The sequence below is a fragment of the Ambystoma mexicanum genome, chromosome 13, assembly GCF_040938575.1.
Source record: "Ambystoma mexicanum isolate Mex_15411 chromosome 13, UKY_AmexF1_1, whole genome shotgun sequence".
Taxonomy (NCBI): domain Eukaryota; kingdom Metazoa; phylum Chordata; class Amphibia; order Caudata; family Ambystomatidae; genus Ambystoma; species Ambystoma mexicanum.
In genome coordinates, this window is record NC_090938.1 from 812,685,596 (window position 1) to 812,709,657 (window position 24,062).

Here is a 24,062-nt window from a genome sequence, read left to right on the forward strand (position 1 = left end):
ATCAGGGCATGAGAGGGAGAACACAGAGCCTGGTAGAGTGTTACATTCAGAGACAGGGAGAGGAATATCAGGGCATGAGAGGAAGAAGACAGAGCCTGGTAGAGTGTGACCTCCAGAGACAGGGAGAGGAATATCAGGGCATGAGAGGGAGAAGACGGAGCCTGGTAGAGTGCTACATTCAGAGACAGTGAGATCACGGCATGAGAGGAAGAAGACAGAGCCTGGTAGAGTGTGACCTTCAGAGACAGGGAGAGGAATATCAGGGCGTGAGAGGAAGAAGACAGAGCCTGGTAGACTGTTACATTCAGAGACAGGGAGAGGAATATCAGGGCATGAGAGAGAGAAGACAGAGCCTGGTAGAGTGCTACATTCAGAGACAGGGAGAGGAATATCAGGGCGTGAGAGGAAGCAGACGGGGTCTGGCAGAGTGTGACATTCAGAGACAGGGAGAGGAATATCAGGGCATGAGAGGATGAAGACAGAGCCTGGTAGAGTGTTACATTCAAAGACAGGGAGAGGAACATCAGGGCATGAGAGGAAGAAGACAGAGCCTGGTAGAGTGTTACATTCAGAGACAGGGAGAGGAATATTGGCGCATGAGAGGAAGACGCCAGAGCCTGGTAGAGTGTTACATTCAGAGACAGGGAGAGGTTTATCAGGGCATGAGAGGGAGAAGACAGAGTCTGGTAGAGTGTTACATTCAGAGACATGGAGAGGAATATCAGGGCATGAGAGGAAGAAGACAGAGCCTGGTAGAGTGTTACATTCAGAGACAGGGAGAGGAATATCAGGGCATGAGAGGAAGAAGACAGAGCCTGGTAGAGTGTTACATTCAGAGACAGGGAGAGGAATATCAGGGCATGAAAGGAAGAAGACCGAGCCTGGTAGAGTGTTACATTCAGAGACAGGGAGAGGAATATCAGGGCATAAGAGGAAGAAGACAGAGCCTGGTAGAGTGTTACATTCAGAGACAGGGAGAGGAATATCAGGGCGTGGGAGGAAGAAGCCAGAGCCTGGTAGAGTGTTACATTCAGAGACAGGGAGAGGAATATCAGGGCATGAGAGGAAGAGACAGAGCCTGGTAGAGTGTTACATTCAGACAGGGGATCAGGGCATGAGAGAAAGAAGACAGAGCCTGGTAGAGTGTTACCTTCAGAAACAGGGAGAGGAATATCAGGGCGTGAGAGGAAGAAGCCAGAGCCTGGTAGAGTGTTACATTCAGAGACAGGGAGAGGAATATCAGGGCATGAGAGGAAGAAGACAGAGCCTGGTAGAGTGTTACATTCAGAGACAGGGAGATCAGGGCCTGAGAGGAAGAAGACAGAGCCTGGGAGGGTGTTACATTCAGAGACAGGGAGAGGAATATCAGGGCATGAGAGGAAGAAGACAGAGCCTGGGAGGGTGTTACATTCAGAGACAGGGAGATCAGGGCCTGAGAGGAAGAAGACAGAGCCTGGGAGGGTGTTACATTCAGAGACAGGGAGAGGAATATCAGGGCATGAGAGGAAGAAGACAGAGCCTGGTAGAGTGTTACATTCAGAGACAGGGAGAGGAATATCAGGGCATGAGAGGAAGAAGACAGAGCCTGGTAGAGTGTTACATTCAGAGACAGGGAGAGGAATATCAGGGTATGAGAGGGAGAACACAGAGCCTGGTAGAGTGTTACATTCAGAGACAGGGAGAGGAATATCAGGGCATGAGAGGAAGAAGACAGAGCCTGGTAGAGTGTTACATTCAGAGACAGGGAGAGGAATATCAGGGTATGAGAGGGAGAACACAGAGCCTGGTAGAGTGTTACATTCAGAGACAGGGAGAGGAATATCAGGGCATGAGATGAAGAGACAGAGCCAGGTAGAGTGTTACATTCAGAGACAGAGAGAGGAATATCAGGGCATGAGAGGAAGAAGACAGAGCCTGGTAGAGTGTTACATTCAGAGACAGGGAGAGGAATACCAGGGCATGAGAGGAAGAAGACAGAGCCTGGTAGAGTGTTACATTCAGAGACAGGGAGAGGAATATCAGGGCATGAGATGAAGAGACAGAGCCTGGTAGAGTGTTACATTCAGAGACAGGGAGAGGAATATCAGGGCATGAGAGGGAGAAGACAGAGCCTGGTAGAGTGTTACATTCAGAGACAGGGAGAGGAATATCAGGGCATGAGATGAAGAGACAGAGCCTGGTAGAGTGTTACATTCAGAGACAGGGAGAGGAATATCAGGGCATGAGAGGAAGAAGACAGAGCCTGGTAGAGTGTTACATTCAGAGACAGGGAGAGGAATATCAGGGCATGAGATGAAGAGACAGAGCCTGGTAGAGTGTTACATTCAGAGACAGGGAGAGGAATATCAGGGCATGAGAGGGAGAACACAGAGCCTGGTAGAGTGTGACCTCCAGAGACAGGGAGAGGAATATCAGGGCATGAGAGGGAGAAGACGGAGCCTGGTAGAGTGTTACATTCAGAGACAGTGAGATCACGGCATGAGAGGAAGAAGACAGAGCCTGGTAGAGTGTGACCTTCAGAGACAGGGAGAGGAATATCAGGGCGTGAGAGGAAGAAGACAGAGCCTGGTAGACTGTTACATTCAGAGACAGGGAGAGGAATATCAGGGCATGAGAGAGAGAAGACAGAGCCTGGTAGAGTGCTACATTCAGAGACAGGGAGAGGAATATCAGGGCGTGAGAGGAAGCAGACGGGGTCTGGCAGAGTGTGACATTCAGAGACAGGGAGAGGAATATCAGGGCATGAGAGGATGAAGACAGAGCCTGGTAGAGTGTTACATTCAAAGACAGGGAGAGGAACATCAGGGCATGAGAGGAAGAAGACAGAGCCTGGTAGAGTGTTACATTCAGAGACAGGGAGAGGAATATCAGGGCATGAGATGAAGAGACAGAGCCTGGTAGAGTGTTACATTCAGAGACAGGGAGAGGAATATCAGGGCATGAGAGGAAGACGCCAGAGCCTGGTAGAGTGTTACATTCAGAGACAGGGAGAGGAATATCAGGGCATGAGATGAAGAGACAGAGCCCGGTAGAGTGTTACATTCAGAGACAGGGAGATAAGGGCATGAGAGGAAGAAGACAGAGCCTGGTAGAGTGTGACCTTCAGAGACAGGGAGAGGAATATCAGGGCGTGAGAGGAAGAAGACAGAGCCTGGTAGACTGTTACATTCAGAGACAGGGAGAGGAATATCAGGGTGTGAGAGGAAGCAGACGGGGTCTGGCAGAGTGTGACATTCAGAGACAGGGAGAGGAATATCAGGGCATGAGAGGATGAAGACAGAGCCTGGTAGAGTGTTACATTCAAAGACAGGGAGAGGAACATCAGGGCATGAGAGGAAGAAGACAGAGCCTGGTAGAGTGTTACATTCAGAGACAGGGAGAGGAATATCAGGGCATGAGATGAAGAGACAGAGCCTGGTAGAGTGTTACATTCAGAGACAGGGAGAGGAATATCAGGGCATGAGAGGAAGACGCCAGAGCCTGGTAGAGTGTTACATTCAGAGACAGGGAGAGGAATATCAGGGCATGAGATGAAGAGACAGAGCCCGGTAGAGTGTTACATTCAGAGACAGGGAGATAAGGGCATGAGAGGAAGAAGACAGAGCCTGGTAGAGTGTTACATTCAGAGACACGGAGAGGAATATCAGGGCATGAAAGGAAGAAGACAGAGCCTGGTAGAGTGTTACATTCAGAGACAGGGAGAGGAATATCAGGGCATGAGAGGAAGAAGACAGAGCCTGGTAGAGTGTTACATTCAGAGACAGGGAGCGGAATATTAGGGCTTGAGAGGAAGAAGACACAGCCTGGTAGAGTGTTACATTCAGAGACAGGGAGAGGAATATCAGGGCATGAGATGAAGAGACAGAGCCTGGTAGAGTGTTATATTCAGAGACAGGGAGAGGAATATCAGGGCATGAGAGGAAGATGACAGAGCCTGGTAGAGTGTTACATTCAGAGACATGGAGAGGAATATCAGGGTATGAGAGGGAGAACACAGAGCCTGGGAGGGTGTTACATTCAGAGACAGGGAGAGGAATATCAGGGCATGAGAGGAAGAAGACAGAGCCTGGTAGAGTGTTACATTCAGAGACAGGGAGAGGAATATCAGTGCAAGAGAGGAAGAAGACAGAGCCTGGTAGAGTGTTACATTCAGAGACAGTGAGAGGAATATCAGGGCATGAGAGGAAGAAGACAGAGCCTGGTAGAGTGTTACATTCAGAGACAGGGAGAGGAATATCAGGGCATGAGAGGAAGAAGACAGAGCCTGGTAGAGTGTTACATTCAGAGACAGGGAGAGGTTTATCAGGGCATGAGAGGAAGAAGCCAGAGCCTGGTAGAGTGTTACATTCAGAGACAGGGAGAGGAATATCAGGGCATGAGAGGAAGAAGACAGAACCTGGTAGAGTGTTGCATTCAGAGACAGGGAGAGGAATATCAGGGCATGAGAGGAAGAAGACAGAGCCTGGTAGAGTGTTACATTCAGAGACAGGGAGAGGAATTTCAGGGCATGAGAGGGAGAAGACAGAGCCTGGTAGAGTGTGACATTTAGAGACAGGGAGATCAGGCCATGAGATGAAGAGACAAAGCCTGGTAGAGTGTTACATTCAGAGATGGGGATCAGGGCATGAGCGGAAGAAGACAGAGCCTGGTAGAGTTACATTCAGAGACAGGGAGAGGAATATCAGGGCACGAGAGGAAGAAGCCAGAGCCTGGTAGAGTTACATTCAGAGACAGGGAGAGGTATATCAGGGAATGAGAGGAAGAAGACAGAGCCTAGTAGAGTGATACATTACGTTCAGAGACAGGGAGAGGAATATCAGGGCATGAGAGGAAGAAGACAGAGCCTGGTAGAGTGTTACATTCAGAGACAGGGAGAGGAATATCAGGGCATGAGAGGAAGAAGAGAGAGTCTGGTAGAGTGTTGCATTCAGAGACAGGGAGAGGAATATCAGGGCATGAGAGGAAGAAGACAGCGCCTGGTAGAGTGTTACATTCAGAGACAGGGAGATCAGGTCATGAGAGAAAAAGCCAGAGCCAGGTAGAGTGTTACATCCAGAGACAGGGAGACGAATATCAGGGCATGAGAGGGAGAAGACAGAGCCTGGTAGAGTGTTACATTCAGAGACAGGGAGATCAGGCCATGAGATGAAGCGACAAAGCCTGGTAGAGTGTTACATTCAGAGACGGGGATCAGGGCATGAGCGGAAGAAGACAGAACCTGGTAGAGTGTGACATTCAGAGACAGGGAGAGGAATATCAGGGCATGAGAGGAAGAAGACACAGCCTGGTAGATTGTTACATTCAGAGACAGGGAGAGGAATATCAGGGCATGAGATGAAGAGACAGAGCCTGGTAGAGTGTTACATTACATTCAGAGACAGGGAGAGGAATATCAGGGCATGAGAGGGAGAAGACAGAGCCTGGTAGAGTGTTACATTCAGAGACAGGGAGATCAGGGCCTGAGAGGAAGAAGACAGAGCCTGGTAGAGTGTTACATTCAGAGACAGGGAGAGGAATATCAGGGCATGAGAGGGAGAAAACAGAACCTGGTAGAGTGTTACATTCAGAGACAGGGAGAGGAATATCAGGGTGTGGGAGGAAGACAGAGCCTGGTAGAGTGTTACATTCAGAGACAGGGAGAGGAATATTAGGGCATTAGAGGAAGAAGACAGAGCCTGGTAGAGTGTTACATTCAGAGACGGGGAGATCAGGGCATGAGAGGAAGAAGCCAGAGCCTGGTAGAGTGTTACATTCAGAGACAAGGAGAGGAATATCAGGGCATGAGAGGAAGAAGACAGAGCCTGGTAGAGTGTTACATTCAGAGACAGGGAGATCGGGGCATGAGAGGAAGAAGCCAGAGCCTGGTAGAGTGTTACATTCAGAGACAGGGAGAGGAATATCAGGGCATGAGAGGAAGAAGCCAGAGCCTGGTAGAGTGTTACATTCAGAGACAGGGAGAGGAATATCAGTGCAAGAGAGGAAGAAGACAGAGCCTGGTGGAGTGTTACATTCAGAGACAGGGAGAGGAATATCAGGGCCTGAGAGGAAGAAGACAGAGCCTGGTGGAGTGTTACATTCAGAGACAGGGAGAGGAATATCAGGGCTTGAGAGGAAGAAGCCAGAGCCTGGTAGAGTGTTACATTCAGAGACAAGGAGAGGGTGGTTCCCTGCACCTCGATTTCTCTTCACTTTGTTTTATACTTCAAAGGAAAACAGTTGCTTAAGTTTCTCTCGATCAACAACACAACTGACACACAAAACAGTTTGGCTGTTAGTCTGTATCTTGGTAGGATACCTGGTGTACTCTCCTGCAAGGTTTTCACTCCTTTTCAATATGCTTTAACACAGCTTTTTGCTAGTCCCGATGGATCCTTCTCTGGCCTTCCTTAGGTGATGCATTTTACACACTGTTCAACATGACCTGTCTGATATGCTTCCTTACCAGGATTTCGACAATGAATAAGTTTGCAGCCTGCATCTGCCTGGTATACTCTCCTGCCAGGGCCTTTCTCTTGTGGCTTGAATCTGCATGATATTCTCTCCTGCCAAGGCTTTCCTCATATGTGCACTGTGCACACTTACAGATTTAATAGTCTCTCTTGTTTGCTCTGTTCTATCTTGACTCTGCCTGGTACACTATCCTGCCAGGGCCTTTCTCTTGTGGGCTGCATCTGCCTGGTATACTCCCTTGCCAGGGCCTTTCTCTTGTGGCTTGAATCTGCCTGATATTCTCTCCTGCCAAGGCTTTCCTCATATGTGCACTGTGCACACTTACAGATTTAATAGTCGCTCTTGTTTGTTCTGTTCTATCTTGACTTTGCCTGGTACACTATCCTGCCAGGGCATTCCTTATATGTAGTATACACTTACAAACTTGACAGTCTCTTTTAGCTCCTTCATGCTGTCTCTAAGTAATATTGACTGGTTCGCTCTTTCTCATACACTTCATTTCATGTTATTTGCTTTTGGGAGGGTTTCCAACACGCCCCAGTGTCCCTGCTTCCCTTGGGTGGACTCACTGGCTCTTGATGGTGTATATAGGTTCTCCTGCAGTAAGCCTGTGGCTCATCAGCATTTTGTTTCCTCTCACCGCCTCTGCTTCACAGCTTCTGTGCCTCTCGGGGCTCCCATTCTTCCGTTCTGCATCTCTCCGGGCTACGGCGGTGTGGAGGTTGTCTTTCGGTACCTGCGAACGCCCTGAAGCTTCTCGTCTGCTTCTGGCATCCTCGCAGTGTGCCGTCCTCTGCAGTCAGCACTCCTCGTTTCCTTCGGTGAGCCAGTTGGCGCCATACACCTCAAACCAGCACTGCAGTCCCTAAGTCGACAGAGAGGACTAGAGTTCTCCAGCCAGCGTCTCCCTGTCAGCTGGTCTGCCAGTTTAAATCTCCCAGCAGCTTGCCTTTTCCTGCAACAACTAGAGCGCAGCTTGTGCTCTTGGCCTCCATTGATCTTCATTACTCAGCTCATCTATTTCGTCCCAGTATTTTCGTATTTAGGAACAAGGTATTGAAGTTCTTGATGAAGTCTTGGAATGGAAGGGGGTGTCAGGTCTGTGTCCCACCCACCCTGTGCAGGCAGATCTGGGCGTATGGCTCATTTTGGAATGGAGGGAGGGGGTCGTCAGATTTGTGTCCCACCCGCCCTGTGCAGTTAGAACAGGGTGCACGGCTCATTAATGGAATGGAGGAGGGGGGGGGGGGGGGGTGTTGGATCTTTGTATCACCCACCCTGTGCAGTCAGAGCTGGGCGTACGGTACATTTTGGAATGGAGGGGTGGCGTTCCTTAGTAAAACTTTTTCCTGCAGTGAGAATTTAAGCAGACGCATTTATATACGGCCCTCAACATGGATTAGGTTTGCTCCCTGGATCTATTCGTGGGGTCCTCCTCTGCTGCCCTCACGTATGGCTTGCTTAAGTTTGTGTACATATGGTGGAGGGGCTGTCTGAGTTTTAAGAACTGCAATATCTCTAAGCACTCACCTCCACTGCTGTGGTGAACTGCAGCTCGTACAGGATGAAAGCCACAAGGTCCCCTCCACTGACTGCGCCAGATGTCACGAGGCACCCCCCGTAGTAGAGGATCCCCACCTTGAGGGCCAAGCCTGAGAACTGAGGGCAGAAATGAAAGGCAGGTCACAGCAGCAAAGAAAACATCCTCTTTACAGTGGTTCTGAACCTAAAGTGGGATGGGGGATGTGCAAGCCCTCACCTCAAACAGGAGGGAAGACATGAGGGATGCACACACATGCCCAGGATGTCCTTGCCTGATTATATATATATATATATCACACACACACACACACACACACACACCTCGCCTACCACTGACTTCTTGTAGACCGTTCCCATTTCGCTTTCTCACTTTGCCACTGCCAAACTCTTGCTTTCTACCCCCCGCCCCACCCTCTCTCACACAGATACATTGAACCCCCATGTGCAACAAGGATCTGGGAGATGAGCAAAGGGGGTAGCGTGGAGACTCCACTCATTAACATGAGCTGCATGCAGGGGGATATGGAAGGCATGAACCTTGGGTTCAGAGCTTGGGAAGGGAGGACTCTGGCCCACATTTCACTTTCCTTGGTATGGTGGTTGGCAGGCTGTTTCAAACCACACTTCAACTTGTTCAAATGCTGTGCTCTGTGGTCAGCTGGGACGTTTGCCTGTCACGGCAGTGCCGGTCGGGGCAGGCATTGGCGCTCATCATGCGATTGGGCAGGGCCCACAATCCCTGGGTGTTTTTCCCCCAGAGTCTCCCACAGGTCTAAAGATTCTTGCACACAGTGCACACAGCCACAGGACAAAATGAAATCCACCACACTGGCCCCCACTCACCAGGAATGTGCACATATCCAAGTTGTCATTAACGTAGACAGGGGGTGCGCTCCTATCCAGGCACCATTCCCTCAAATCTGGGGTTCACAAGGAATACACACACACATCCAGACAATTGCTAAACTGCAAAGGACAGTGCACCCACCCAGAGCTTGCAGTTAGGTCCTACTGGGGGGTCTTTGGGGGGGAACTACACGGCATGAGCACGAGGCCAGCATCTGTGAACATCCTCCAGCTCATTACACTGCTAGTATATTGCACTGCTAGCATATAAGAAGTCAGCATAAGTGGATATCCTACAGCCCATTACACTGCTAGCATATAAGAAGTCAGCATAAGTGGATATACTACAGCCCATTACACTGCTAGCATAGAAGAAGTCAGCATAAGTGGATATACTACAGCCTGTTACACTGCTAGCATATAAGATGTCAGCATAAGTGGATATACTACAGCCTGTTACACTGCTAGAATAGAAGAAGTCAGCATAAGTGGATATACTACAGCCCGTTACACTGCTAGCATAAAAGAAGTCGGCATAAGTGGATATCCTACAGCCCGTTACACTGCTAGCATAAAAGAAGTCGGCATAAGTGGAGATACTACAGCCCGTTACACTGCTAGTATATAAGAGGTCGGCATAAGTGGATATACTACAGCCCGTTACACTGCTAGCATAGAAGAAGTCAGCATAAGTGGATATACTACAGCCCGTTACACTGCTAGCATATAAGAGGTCGGCATAAGTGGATATACTACAGCCTGTTACACTGCTAGCATATAAGAAGTCGGCATAAGTGGATATACAACAGCCCGTTACACTGCTAGCATATAAGAGGTCGGCATAAGTGGATATACTAGAGCCCATTACACTGCTAGTATATTGCACTGCTAGTATATAAGAAGTCAGCATAAGTGGATATCCTACAGCCCATTACACTGCTAGCATATAAGAAGTCAGCATAAGTGGATATACTACAGCCCGTTACACTGCTAGCATATAAGAAGTCAGCATAAGTGGATATACTACAACCCATTACACTGCTAGCATAGAAGAAGTCAGCATAAGTAGATATACTACAGCCCGTTACACTGCTAGCATATCAGAAGTCAGCATAAGTGGATATACTACAGCCGTTACACTGCTAGTATATAAGAGGTCGGCATAAGTGGATATATTACACCCATTACACTGCTAGCATATCAGAAGTCAGCATAAGTGGATATACTGCAGCCCATTACACTGCTAGTATAGATGAAGTCAGCATAAGTGGATATACTAGAGCCCATTACACTGACAGCATATAAGAAGTCAGCATAAGTGGATATACTAGAGCCCATTACACTGCTAGCATATAAGAAGTCAGCATAAGTGGATATACTACAGACCATTACACTGCTAGCATATAAGAGGCCAGCATAAGTGGATATACTACAGCCTGTTACACTGCTAGCATATAAGAGGTCGGCATAAGTGGATATACTACAACCCATTACACTGCTAGCATATCAGAAGTCAGCATAAGTGGATATACTACAGCCCGTTACACTGCTAGCATATAAGAAGTCGGCATAATTGGATATACTACAGCCAGTTACACTGCTAGCATAGAAGAAGTCAGCATAAGTGGATATACTACAGCCTGTTACACTGCTAGCATAGAAGAAGTCAGCATAAGTGGATATACTACAGCCCGTTACACTGCTAGTATATAAGAAGTCAGCATAAGTGGATATCCTACAGCCCGTTACACTGCTAGTATATAAGAAGTCAGCATAAGTGGATATCCTACAGCCTGTTACACTGCTAGCACATAAGAAGTCAGCATAAGTGGATATACTACAGCCCATTACACTGCTAGCATATAAGAAGTCAGCATAAGTGGATATACTACAGCCCATTACACTGCTAGCACATAAGAAGTCAGCATAAGTGGATATACTACAGCCCATTACACTGCTAGCATATAAGAAGTCAGCATAAGTGGATATACTACAGCCCATTACGTCTGTGCTCCTTGTGTAGGACATGGGGGAACACCCTACGCCTCATTGCTCTAGTGGTACTGTAGGAGATGGGGGAACACCTCACACCTCATTGCTGTAGTGGTGCTCAGCAGCCACTCACACTGTTGGTCCACATGACTCCTGCGTATGTTGCAGCCTCCATCTTGTTGAGTTGGTACGTCTCGTGCAGCTTCTCCGCATATCGCTCGGCTTCCCAGTCCTCATTGGCAAAGCTCCTCACCGTCTTCATGTTGGAGAATGTCTCCGATGCCACGTGATTGGCCTTCGACAGAGATTCCTGTACCTGCTTTGACAGATTCTGGGAGGGGGGAGAGAGAGCATTGCTGAGTAGGGGGTCAATAAGGAGAGGTGCAGTTTTGTTGAGCTATTACAAGGTTTTCTTGCTGCTTTTCCTATGCCAAAGATCACATCCTTCATGACCAGAACTGTCCCTTGTGACACCCTCCAGCTTCCCCTCCCAGCGCCCCATATCCCCATGGAGGACCCCTCTTCGACGCACCTTGCTGGTCCAGACCAGTCCTTCATATGACATTGCCCCTGTGCCCTGTAAAGTCCACATTGCATCCTGAGGGGAATGGCTGAAACTCGTACCCACATCTTCATGAAGGGAGCTCCTCATCCACCAGGCACTTTACTGAGCGTGCTCCACGCGGCACATGCCTCCCAAGTACAATGGCCACACTCAGCTGCACATCACAACAATACACACTGCTGTGGATGCAACACCCTCAACTTCACATCCCCCCATATTCTCTCCTGAACACCACCAACCTCCAAGGAAACATCCTTCTGAAGCTCAGTTCCCTCATCAGTCACCCTGCTCATCCAAGCAGCATCCTCGTCCCAAATTATTTATTTATTTAATGTTTGCTTTTTTAGGCGATTATACAATAAGAATATACAATAAGAATATACTGTTTCAAAGCGCCCACAGGGCAGGGAGGGAGAGTGGGTAATACATTATAACATTAGGAAGTGTAAATGCGAGTCTCCAAAGCAGAGGGAGTGCAGATGCAAGTGCTGTGGAAAGACAGGAGCTGGGAAGAATTGGTTTGGGAGTTCAAGGCCCCAAAGATGCATAAGGGGCAAGGACACAGATTCATCAACTGTGGGATTGGCAGAGGAGAGAAGGAGGGAAGGAGGAGGAAAAGAGGAAAGTCTTGAGGAGATTCTGGAATTTGAGAAGATCCTGCTCAAGGCGCAGGGGGAGGCTATACCAACGGAGGGAGCCCGCAGAGGAAAGTGAGCGGCCCCCTGTCCTCTGTTTAGCAAAACGCTTTACACACAAAGAGTTGGTGCCAGAGGAACATAGTGGTCTAGAGGGAGAGTATTTACTAAGATAGAACTGAAGGTAGTGTGGTCCCCGGGCCCAGACAACCTTGTGGATGATGCAGATGTGTTTGAATTTAATCCTTGCAGCAACCAGGAGCCAGTGAAGACTTTAGTTCAGGAGAGATGCGGTCCCTGTGCTTAAGGTCAAGGATAAGTCTCGCAGGCCTATTCTAGATAAGCTGCAGGGGTCACAGAGTGGAAGAAGGAAGATTCAGGAGAAGGCTGCAAGAGTAGTCAAGTCTAGAGAGAACCAGGGCTCGAGTCACATTGAGCCTCTGTGGGAAAGTGAGAAAAGGTAGAATTCCTTTGAGAAGGAATAGCTGATAGTTGGCCTTCTTGGCAATGTCCTGAGTGTGAGCGAGGAAGGAAAGAGAGGAGTCAAAGATGACTCCAAGATTCCTGGATTCAGTTGAAGGCGCAGGGGTAGTGCCCAAGGAGGAAGGCCAGAGTGAATGGAAGAAGGAGGGAGCAGGGGTCCCAATGGGAAGGATCTCAGTTTTACAGGCGTCGAGACAGAGATCATTGAAGGCGCACCAGGACTGGATGGCAGATAGGCAGTCAGGGATGATCGAGGGTCAGCAAGGAGTCTGAAGAAGAGCTGTGTGTCATCTGCATAAGACTGGACGTTGGAGGAGAAAGTGGAGATGAGGCATGCAAGGAGAGCAAAGTAGACGTTAAAGAGCCAGGGGGAGAGTATAGAGCCCTGAGGGACACCACAGGTGGCGATTGAAGTAGGAGAGGAGAAGGGGCCTAGGATGATTGGGAGGAGCAGTTAGTGAGGAAGGAGGACAGCCAATCCAGTGCCCGTTCCGAGATACCAAGTGCATCATGGAGCCTTTGTATGAGGATGGAATGGTTAACTGTGTCAAATGCAGAAGAGAGATCGAGAAGGATTAGGACAGCTGGGGAGTTGGAGTCCAGAGATGTGAGCTGTTCTTACTGGGTGTTCAGAAGAGCAGTTACCGTGCCTCTGGATGCTTGGAATCCAGATTGATAGTCATGGTAGGATAGCTCAGGGGCAACGTGCTCGCCTTGGAAGCAAGACGACATGAAGCAACACAGGTTTGATCCCCGGGTCCACGCTTACAAACCTCTGGGTATTAAGCACGTTATAAATAACCAATCATATCATATCATGGAGGCCACCAACAAGTTGGGACCAGGCCAGCTTCTCAAGTAGCTTGATGGATGCAATAGCTGGCAGGGCAGTTACGGTCAGAGGATGTTTTTTTCAGCAGCGGGCGTACAAGGGAGTGCTTGAGGGGGAAGGGGAAAGATCCAGAGAAGAAAGAATGATGTCAGAAATCAGCGAGAGCAGGGGGAAGAGAGCCAATGTTATCCTTGATGGTCCTGTATGAGCAAGGGGAGACCTTTTTAGAAGAGACCTTCATGGAGTGTACAACTCTGGTAACTTCATCAGGCGTGACAGGAGAGGAGGGGGAATGAGGAGGGAGGGGGATCTGGTGGAGGGGTGGAGTGGGATGGGTTGTGAGGGAGTGTAGAAAAGGTGGACAGAATGTCGTGAGTTTTGGTGGTGAGTGGTCAGTGATCAATGTAAACTTCCTTCCCAGCAGATATCTGAGATATAGGACTGCCCATGTGATGGCAAGGGCCTCTAATTCTAATACAGAATCGTTCCTTTCTCTGGGGAATGGTTTACGACTGGCAAATAGGATGGGATGCTCTAGACCATCATGCACTTGGGATAATACTGCTGCTAATCCTGTCAGGGAGGAATCCGTCTGTAAGGTGATTTCCTTGGAGAAGTCTGCCCCTTTAGTACGGGGTTTTGACATAGGGTCAGCTTTAGGTTATTATAACAGATGTCGTCTTCCTCAGTCCAGCAAACGTTCAGAGTCTTTGCGAATTTTAGCTTATCAGTCAATCTGGATGTTTTGTCAGAGAACCTGGGGATAAACTTACGGTAATACCCGATTAAACCCAAGAATGAGGGAATAGCTCTCTTTGTCTTAAGTGTGGGAGCATCTAGAGCAGTTTTTACCTTTCCTCGCTGTGGCTGTACACTGCCATTCCCAAAAAAGAAGCCTAGATATTTCACTGCGGATTGAGTTAATTTGCATTTCTTTGGATTGGCAATCAGTCCGGCTTGTCGGAGTGCCCTCATGATAGTGTAACGAAGGGAGAGATGGTCTTCCCAGGTCAGGCTATAAATGACAATGTTGTCAATGTAAGCCCCACAGAAATCAGAGTAGGGTTGGAGTATCTTATCCGTAAATCATTGAAAAGTTGCTGGGGCCCCATGTAAGCCGAAAGGAGGACTTTAAACTGGAATAGCCCTATTAGGGTCGAACAAGCCATATTTTCTTTATCAGGTCCATGTACCGGGAACCTGCCAATACCCTTGTTAGGTCCCGGGGTTGATAAGAATACCGCAATACCCAGCTTGTCTATCAAATCATCGATTTGAAGCATGGGATAAGCATCAAAGGCGGAGATGCCTTTTACTAGCCTGCAAAATATGCAAAACTGTCAGGTTTGGTTACCAAAACAACAGGGGAGGACCACAGGATTGAAGAGGGTTCAATGACATTGGATTTTAGCATGTTCTTAACCTCCTCAATCACTATTTTCTTTCGAGCCTCTGGAATTCTGTAGGGCGTTAGATGTACTACCTTCCTTTTTTACCCTAACAGGTTTTTCACTAAATACATCATTGAAAGCACAAATGAGATCGTCCAATCTCTCTGCTTATCCTTAGATAAGTCTTGGGGAATGAGGTCTAGGTTATCAATCTCTTCCGATATCAGACAGGATAGCACGGAAGATGTGGAGGCCGCTGTATTTTCGTTCCATTCTTTCAGGAGGTTATATGATACATATGGGTATTTGTTCTTCTATCAGGTCGGGCTACCCTATTGGTACAGGTACCTGTTTATTCTATCATCTCATAAGGTCCGTGCGATTTGAAAGAAGTTTATTCTCTGAGGTGGGTAAGAGAACAAACACTTTCTGACCCACTGAAAATTAGCAGAGGTTCACTCTCTAACATAGACCTGTTTTTGTTGGGTTTGAACTTTCTCCATATGAGTATGAACTAGAGTTCTAACTAGCTTCATGTGTTCTCGTAATCGGGTAGCTGTCTGGGACAAGGGTATTGGTGCTTCTCAAGTTTTCCTGAGCATGTCTAAGGCATCACTGGGTTCTCTACCGTACAGTAGTTCAAAGGGAGGGAATCCAGTAAATGCTGGAGGAGTTTTCCTCACTGCAAACAGGGCCCATGGGATCATGCAGTCCCAATCCTTTCCATCCTCATCTAGTAACTTTCACAAGATTGTCTTGAGGGTCTTATTAAATCTCTCCACCAATCCGTCTGTCTAAGGTTTGTAAACTGAAGTTCTCAATGTAGTAATGTGTAGTAATTCCTTTATTTCAGCTTAGCTTCCTTATGAAATTCGTTCCCTGATCAATTAATGTTTCCTTGGGAAAGCCAACCCTAGAAAAGAAGGGTAACAAATGCTTTAGGATCTGCTGAGTGGTGCTATTTCTCATAGGGAAGGCTTCTGGGTAACGGGTGGCATATTCTACAACTAAAAGAATACATTTATTACCCAACTTAGAGATTTCCAAGGGTCCTATAATGTCCATCCCTATTCTAGAGAAGGGAATTTCTATTATGGGCAGAGGGTTTAACAGGGCAGGTAAAGGAATTTGTGAACTGGTCTTTTGACATATTTCACATGTCTGAACATGCATACCTGGCCAATAGAATTTCCCACTTAACCAGGCCTTCTACAGTCGTTTCTCTCCTATATAGGAGTCCTTGTTTCAGAAAGAAAATAGGGCTACCTTTTCCTTGGCCTTCTCCTTCGGGAATTACTTGCAAGAATGCCTCTATGAGTATTGGATAACTTCACTATGCGAAGGCTAAGTCAGGAAGGATGGACGGTTCATCGTTCCTTGTGGAGCTGATGTTAAGCTCCTTGTCAACCTCTCCAAAACCCAAGTCACCCCTCTCAGTTTCCTCCATTTCCTTTTCCTCCTCAAAGCGGGGAACTAGAGCCCTTTCAAGCATTCCCTGGGCGATTTTATCCCCAGGTTGTATTATAAAAGGGTTTTCTCCATGATTTTGTAGAAGAACTTTTATGTCTCCCCTAAAGTCTAGATCTATAACTCCTGCCAGGACATCCAGACCAGATTTCCATGCCAAACCACATTTTGGGGCTAATCTAATACAGCAACCAGATGGGGGTATTAGGACTAAGTCAGTGGGAATTAAGCCTCTCTTCCCAGGAGGGATGGTAGTTTCCTTAATGCTACATATATCAAAGCCAATGGATTCCTTAGTGGCAACAGAGGTGTCTGAGGCTCAGTAGCTACGCTTCTGATGTTTCAGGGTTCCTCAATTTGTTTCAATTGAGTTGCATCCCACTTCTGACACCACATGTAAGGGAGGCATGGTATCACAAGTGAAGACTGAGAAACCTGAGGGTATTCCCGCAGCAAAACCTTGAAAATCCCAAGTGGTCAGTACACGGCCATTGTTGTTGGATCCAGTTCCTGGAGGTGGGCAAGCAGGGGAGTATCACCTGGGTAGGGGAACCCGGGGTTATGCTTGGGGAATACCCCAGGTGGGATGCGGTACCATCACAGGGAGGATGGTGAGGGGAACCAAGTCCCTGAGGCTTTTATAAGCTATTCCCACTTCCACCCATTGAATCTCCCTTACCCAAAAGTTAAAAACAACAACCCATTCACATCCGATACATACCCTAGGAGCACAACCCCAATTAGGATTAAAAATGCCTCTCTCAGAATCCTTGCGTTACTGTTCCCCATCTGCACACTCACAGTCATTCTTCTTCCTGTCCCTCTGACTGCTTTCTTCCACACTCCCAACCTACTTGGGGAAAAATACCACAGCTCCCACAATCCCTCTTGTTTATTTCACAGCCCCAGCTAGTCCCATTTGCCCAACAAACCCTATCAATCCCGTCCCACTGATTGTCATTTTCCGAACAGCCAATACACTATGACAGGACACTACCATTCCCACAATCCCCTCTGTTCTGTTCTCCATCCCGGTCATGCTCGTCCATTTAACAAAACCTACCCTTCCAAGAGCACCCCAACCCCAAATGCGAAGGCTATATTTCCATGCATCACCTCTTGCCCTTCCGACTCTGTAGGATGTTTGGAAACTCTACCAACCGCCTTTTCCGATACTCCAACCCCTTCCTTTTCCGACATGAACACTGGTTTACAGTCTTGTAATGTTAAACCTGTGTACCTGACATGTCCCAACCAGAGGGTCAGGCAACTGACTCAAATCACACACACCTGACGGCTCTTCCTGTTCCCACAGGGATAAAAGGTGAAGCAAGAGAGCGCAGTATGAGCAAGGCAAGCACGGCAGACAGCACGACAAGACGGCTAAACAGGCACAGCTATTCAAGCGAAGGAGAAAGGCGGCAGGAATCAAGAGGGTGGCAAGAGGAGAGGTGACCTTGCCCTATTCATACCTGTTTGACCGCATCGTGCGTGCGTTTGTGTCTTTCGTTTTCTTGACTGTGCATAGATTGATTCCCGTGAGGTGGTTCACGAACTTTGAAATGAATTTTTCATTGCGCTGCAATGCCACGAGATCCGAAATAAAAGCAACCCGCGCATGCGTTTAAAAACAACGTGGTCTCTGCTGCAATAGGGTAAGCACATCATTAGTGAAGTGGTTTTTAAATAGCCTGATGTGGAGAGTTTTGTGGAAACAACGGAATGACTGCCAGCATCACCATGACAATAGTAACCTTTTCTTGGAAAAGCAGTGGTGACGAAGTTTCTTTTGCCTCTTGTTTTTTCAGGACAGTGTAAATGACCTTTGTAATTTGGCATTTGCTCCACCCAGATGATTTTGGCAGCATAAGAAGCTGTGTAGCAGTGCCGCGGTATAGTTTCTCTGAGAGGCCTGTATATATAACAAACCACTGGCCAGATCTGGGAAAAGGAAAATTCGTATTTTCAGATGACAACAGTAAGTGGAATCAGTACACCATTTTTTCATGATTTATAAATAGAACCAGGCTGATTAAAATATGCACGGTTCGTATAATACTTCGTCCCTTTCAGGGGCCATGATGGGTGCTGGTGGAAGGTCCTTGACCTGTAGGTTAAAAAACCAATGCCAACATTATGAGCAGATAGTTAAATAAATAAGTAGATTACAGGGCTCATCCTGGTGGAGTAATTGGATGCGATCCCTGGCATTCTAAAATAAGTAGATTACAGGGCTCATCCTGGTGGAGTAATTGGATGCGATCCCTGGCATTCTAAAATAAGTAGATTACAGGGCTCATCCTGGTGGAGTAATTGGATGCGATCCCTGGCATTCTAAAATAAGTAGATTACAGGGCTCATCCTGGTGGAGTAATTGGATGCGATCCCTGGCATTCTAAAATAAGTAGATTACAGGGCTCATCCTGGTGGAGTAATTGGATGCGATCCCTGGCATTCTAAAATAAGTAGATTACAGGGCTCATCCTGGTGGAGTAATTGGATGCGATCCCTGGCATTCTAAAATAAGTAGATTACAGGGCTCATCCTGGTGGAGTAATTGGATGCGATCCCTGGCATTCTAAAATAAGTAGATTACAGGGCTCATCCTGGTGGAGTAATTGGATGCGATCCCTGGCATTCTAAAATAAGTAGATTACAGGGCTCATCCTGGTGGAGTAATTGGATGCGATCCCTGGCATTCTAAAATAAGTAGATTACAGGGCTCATCCTGGTGGAGTAATTGGATGCGATCCCTGGCATTCTAAAATAAGTAGATTACAGGGCTCATCCTGGTGGAGTAATTGGATGCGATCCCTGGCATTCTAAAATAAGTAGATTACAGGGCTCATCCTGGTGGAGTAATTAGATTTGATACCTGGCATTCTAAAATAAGTAGATTACAGGGCTCATCCTGGTGGAGTAATTGGATGCGATCCCTGGCATTCTAAAATAAGTAGATTACAGGGCTCATCCTGGTGGAGTAATTGGATGCGATCCATGGCATTCTAAAATAAGTAGATTACAGGGCTCATCCTGGTGGAGTAATTGGATGCGATCCCTGGCATTCTAAAATAAGTAGATTACAGGGCTCATCCTGGTGGAGTAATTAGATTTGATACCTGGCATTCTAAGAAAGATTATATAAGAGATGAAAAGCTTATTAATGACTAGCTCTAATTGAATTTGGAGAAAGATTGCAAGAGTCAACATCATTTATAAGTTGTAAATTGAGTAAAGGAGCTGTATTTTTGAACAGCTCGCTTACATTGCCCTGGTGTGCCCCAAAGTTTTTTTTTTAAAGTGAAGCATGTTTAGTGTTGTTTTAGTCTTAAACAGGTCTATTTAAATGAGGAGTAGTAATGTGCCAAAGTAATATATTTAACAGCAACTGTTATGTGGCGAGACCTTGTAAATAATTGAACCCATGAAAATGAATGTATTTGAGATTGATATGTTGTTTTTGTATATATTTTTTATAGATTGAGTTGTTCAAATCTACTGTTGGGGTGTAAAGTCTATCTGGACTTATCTTGAAGAAATTCTGTCCTGAAGATGGCCATAAAAAAGAAAGTTTAAAGACACTAGGGATAGTGTCTGGAATAAATTAAAGGCCGAAACATGTCGACAGCGATCTAGAATACCCATGCTAATTCACTGTGGGATTGTGTTTTATATGAACAAAGTGGTCAGAATAATATGAAACCTTGTTATATAATTTTTTTGTGTATCCCTTTTCTTTGACGTTCGATTGTTGCGCAACGTATCTTGGTTTTTGAGATTTACAGCTTTTTAATCCAATGGCAAAGTGCCTAAAATGTGTATTGTCATGTGTTTGGCACTTAGTGCCTTTTTAATGTTATACAACATGTGAAAATAAATTTCAAAAAATATTTTTTGTAATTATTGTACACACATTGGGTTCATGATTTTAGACAGTAGCTTATGCGTGAGGCATCTGTGTTTGGTGTAATTGTGGCTTCTCTTTAGAACACTGGGGAATGGAAAGAGGGGTACCAGACTCACTTTCATGTTTCATATTGTGCTCGTCTTAGAGCTAGTTCCCTTTGAGTCTTGGTCCCCCGATATAAAAGTTGGGAACCTTACCTGTTTTTCGGTAACACTATTCATACCAGGCCTGTAGAACCTTTGTGGAAGAGAGCCTAAAACCATGAACAATAGCACAAGTGTCCTGCAGCAGATGTCAACGGTACACGTGGCAAGCTTATGCCGATAAGCAAGAGTGAGGGACGCTCCCACGCCCGTTCTACCGACCTTGACTCCAGAGAAGACAAAAAAACAAGCGGTTCATCACAGTTGGTGAGTCGAGGAGAGAACCGATAAGAACTGGTCTGTGTTGAGTGAGAATCACAAAGTGGCAAGTTTTGAAACAAAGCTGATGAACTTTGAATGAACTGTTAAAAGTGTGATTGGGAGACCAGCTGTAGAGGGAAACTGGCACCACGTAGGTGCTAACTCAAGAGACTCTAGTCGAGCCCCAGAGGAGAGAAACTACAAATACCAGAAGGCTGTAGGAGGGCCTGCAAAATAGGAGGTCAACGTGGTCATACAGAGGGTCAAGCAAAATCCCTGTACAATCGAAAGACTTTGATCTATAAGCAGTGTGAGAGAACGGGAAGTGAATCCCACAGCAAGAGTAAACATTGAAAAATCAAGGGAACTGAATCCCGCTAAAGGCAAGATGGGTCCGAGCACGACCGAGGGAGATCCAGGGGTGAAGTCATCACCCAAGCAAAAGACATTGAGAAAATGAGGGAGGAGAAATCCTGCAAAAGGCAAGAGGGGTTCGAGCCTGACCGAGGGAGATCTAGGGGTGAAGCCATCACCCAAAATTGATTTATATAGGAACTATAATATATTTTTGAAGTACGATACTTAAAGGGTCACTACCCAGAAGAGGGGGACCCAGAGTGAAACAATCACCTTACTTGAATGTGGTTATAAACAATTGAGAAGGGTCAGCATCCAGAAGAGAGTGGCCCAGGGGTGAAGCCAACACCCTACATGAAACTGTGATAAACAATTGAGAACGGTCAACACCCAGAAGAGGGGGGCCCAGGGGTGAACAATGATCACCCCAAGCAAGATAAGGGAACAAACTTGCATTTGGTTAAAGAAACTTTTGTTTTTGTTATTTGAACAAGTCATGCCCGGAGGCAGGAGACTTTCAAAGGAAATGAGACTTGGCATCGACGCGCCCAAGAACCATCTTCGGAACTGTCATCTCGTGCTGGAGAAGCCAGAGACTGTACTGTGCTCTAAGCTCCAATCTTACCCCGTACACAAAATGTGGGGAAGGGAGACCCAGCCTACTGCATCCTTACATATTCTTTAAGAACACTTCTTTCTTTTCTGGATAACTAGCCCACATCCCTTTTTGTATTTGTTGTGAGGTTTGGCTAAAGATTTTTTAGTATAGGTCCTTTTATTTTGACACAACGGCACCAGGACTGTCTTATATTCATTTGATGGTCGATGCTTGCTCCCATCTTAGATATAGGTTTAGATTAGGCATTTTTCCAACCTGCATACAGCATTCATTGTTCAATAAACACCTATGAACTGTGATTGCTTGCGTCTGTCTTGTTGTCACCATGAGTTTCTCACAAGACAGACACAAGATATGCACTGTTCAAGGGTGTTTATTGAACAACAGGGGTTGTAAAAACTCCTGTCTGGCTCTATAGCTAAACATTGGAGCACGCTCTACCATCAAATAAAAATAAAACAGTCCCAGTCACGTCAGTCAAAACAAAATGGCCTATACTAAATAAACCTATTGCCTGCCCTTCTGCTACTACAGTAAATGGGTGCATGGGAAAAGGTATATGTAAAGAAAAACAGTGTTCAAAATAATATGTTGGGGTGGCTGAGCAACCAAATTCCCTTCAACACGTGTTTTAGCACGGGACACAGTGGCAGCCTCGGGTCTTTAGAACACACTGTGGCTGTTTTGGCACGAGGATGCAGCTCAGGAGACAGACCAGGACCTTCCATGAAAAAGCCTCTTGTTCGCACCAAGTCTCTTATTCGCAGGATGTCTTGGACTTCTTTAACACAAAAGAAAAGCTCCTTCTAAATTCAATACAGTCACATTTCTTCAGGATTTCTCAGGGTTCACAATTCACAATAGTTCTCCCTCGGCCGGGCTCAGACCATCCACTTGCAATTTTATCATCGTTCGTTACAGGCCTCCCTCTGCCAGCCTCGGACCTTCTGGTCATACTTTCAAATATGCGAGGGGTTTTACAAAAACCTCCGCAGGATCACTTCGATTGCAGTTTATTCTTCCCTTCAACCATTCAGGATTTCAAAGTTAATTACTTGACGAGGTTATTTCCTACTTTCACTTTCCATCTCATTACAGTATATGTTAAACAGAGACCTTCGTTTGGGCACTTTCACTATGCCGGACCACTCTGTTATTTGGTATCACTCGTTACTTGCATGCTTGACAGTTCATCAATGCTTTTGATGGTTTAATCATATCTTGCCTTCACTTGTGTCTTTCCAGTAAACGTGCCTCCTTCATTCTCATGATAAACTGTTGCCGTTTGCAATCTTAGCTTCAATACAGGCTGGTTTTGCACGGCTTTCTCTAACTCAGCAGCTGTGTTGATTTCTGAGTTTGCGTCTTTGGTTTGGGAGCCAAAGATGATACAATGGCGGCTGCTTCACCTCCCCCACTCAGCCATTAATCCGGGAGTGCAGCGTGTATCTTTTACACACAATGCTGGATTCAATATTCTCTGTCGTCGGGTTTGCATATGCAGTTTTCCAGTTTCCTGGGAGGTAACGATCACCTGCCGAGACGCCCAAGGGCTCCACACTTCTTGTTCCTGGCTCTCGGTCTGCTGTCTGTCTCCACCTGCTTTGCTGCTGACCTGGAAGAACAGCTCCTTCGTGTGATGTGCCTCGCTCAGAGTGTTTTCCCGTGCTCCACCTTTTATCCATGTGGGGAAAGTCCATAGGATTGGATACATGCAGGTGGGGAAGACAACAGCATGTAACTATCTAACCCTGTTGGAAGAACACCCTGTCCCTACGCAAGGGTGCCTATCCCTAAGCAGTGTATGGTACAACGGCCAATCTAATAGGGATAGGATAGGAGAGAAACTGTCCCTCACTTAACCAAATGTTTGAATACCCCAGCCTGCATTGATGCTTATTTTACAACATGAAGAGTTTTTCCTAAAATAGAGCAACCAACAAAAACAACACACAACTGTGTTTCCTGGTGCGACAGGACTGGTTATTAGATCACTGTCAGACACAGCTAAATAGCTTGCATGAGCATTTAAATAACCATGGGTTAGGGGGGTAGATGAAAACTCGGAATATCCTAAAGAGTAGGATGGTATAGAGGTGTTAAGGTGGGTATATCACGTATCACCATTCAGTGTCCCAACCCCACTCCCAAGGACCCCTCACCCAGGTGATCCTCCCGCAGGGGACCACCCCCAGGCTCAGGATCCAATGGCGATGGCTGTGCCCTGGCCAACGGAGTAAGAGATCCTCTGGGACTAGACAGTGAGACACCCTCTGGTTTCTCTCACCTGGGTTGGAAGGGTGAGCAGGGCACCATTTCCCTGGTTTTGGAAGGGTGAGCAGGGCACTATACCACTGGGAGAGGGACCAGGGTGCATTATCTCTGGATGTGGACTAGAGAGCAGGGGTCTGTATCCCTGGGTGTGGACTAGAGAGCAGGGGTCTGTATCCCTGGGTGTGGAAGGGTGAGCAGGACACTATACCCCTGGGAGGGAGAGGGACCAGGGTGCATTATCTCTGGGTGTGGACTAGAGAGTAGGGCTCTATATCCCTGGGTGTGGAAGGGTGAGCAG

At 46.8% G+C, this 24,062-nt stretch overlaps 1 protein-coding gene across 7 annotated transcripts in view; it reads right to left on the reverse strand.

Moving 5' to 3' along the window:
- LOC138522049 (antigen peptide transporter 1-like) overlaps positions 1-24,062 on the reverse strand; it is a 142,202-nt gene that overhangs the window by 69,252 nt on the left and 48,888 nt on the right. For all 7 annotated transcript variants that reach the window (XM_069635274.1, XM_069635280.1, XM_069635278.1 and 4 more), the window contains exons 6-7: positions 10,964-11,161; positions 7,981-8,109 (exon numbers count right to left, since the gene is read on the reverse strand). In XM_069635274.1, the coding sequence (XP_069491375.1) occupies positions 7,981-8,109; positions 10,964-11,161 (327 nt within the window). The remainder of the gene's footprint in view (positions 1-7,980; positions 8,110-10,963; positions 11,162-24,062) is intronic.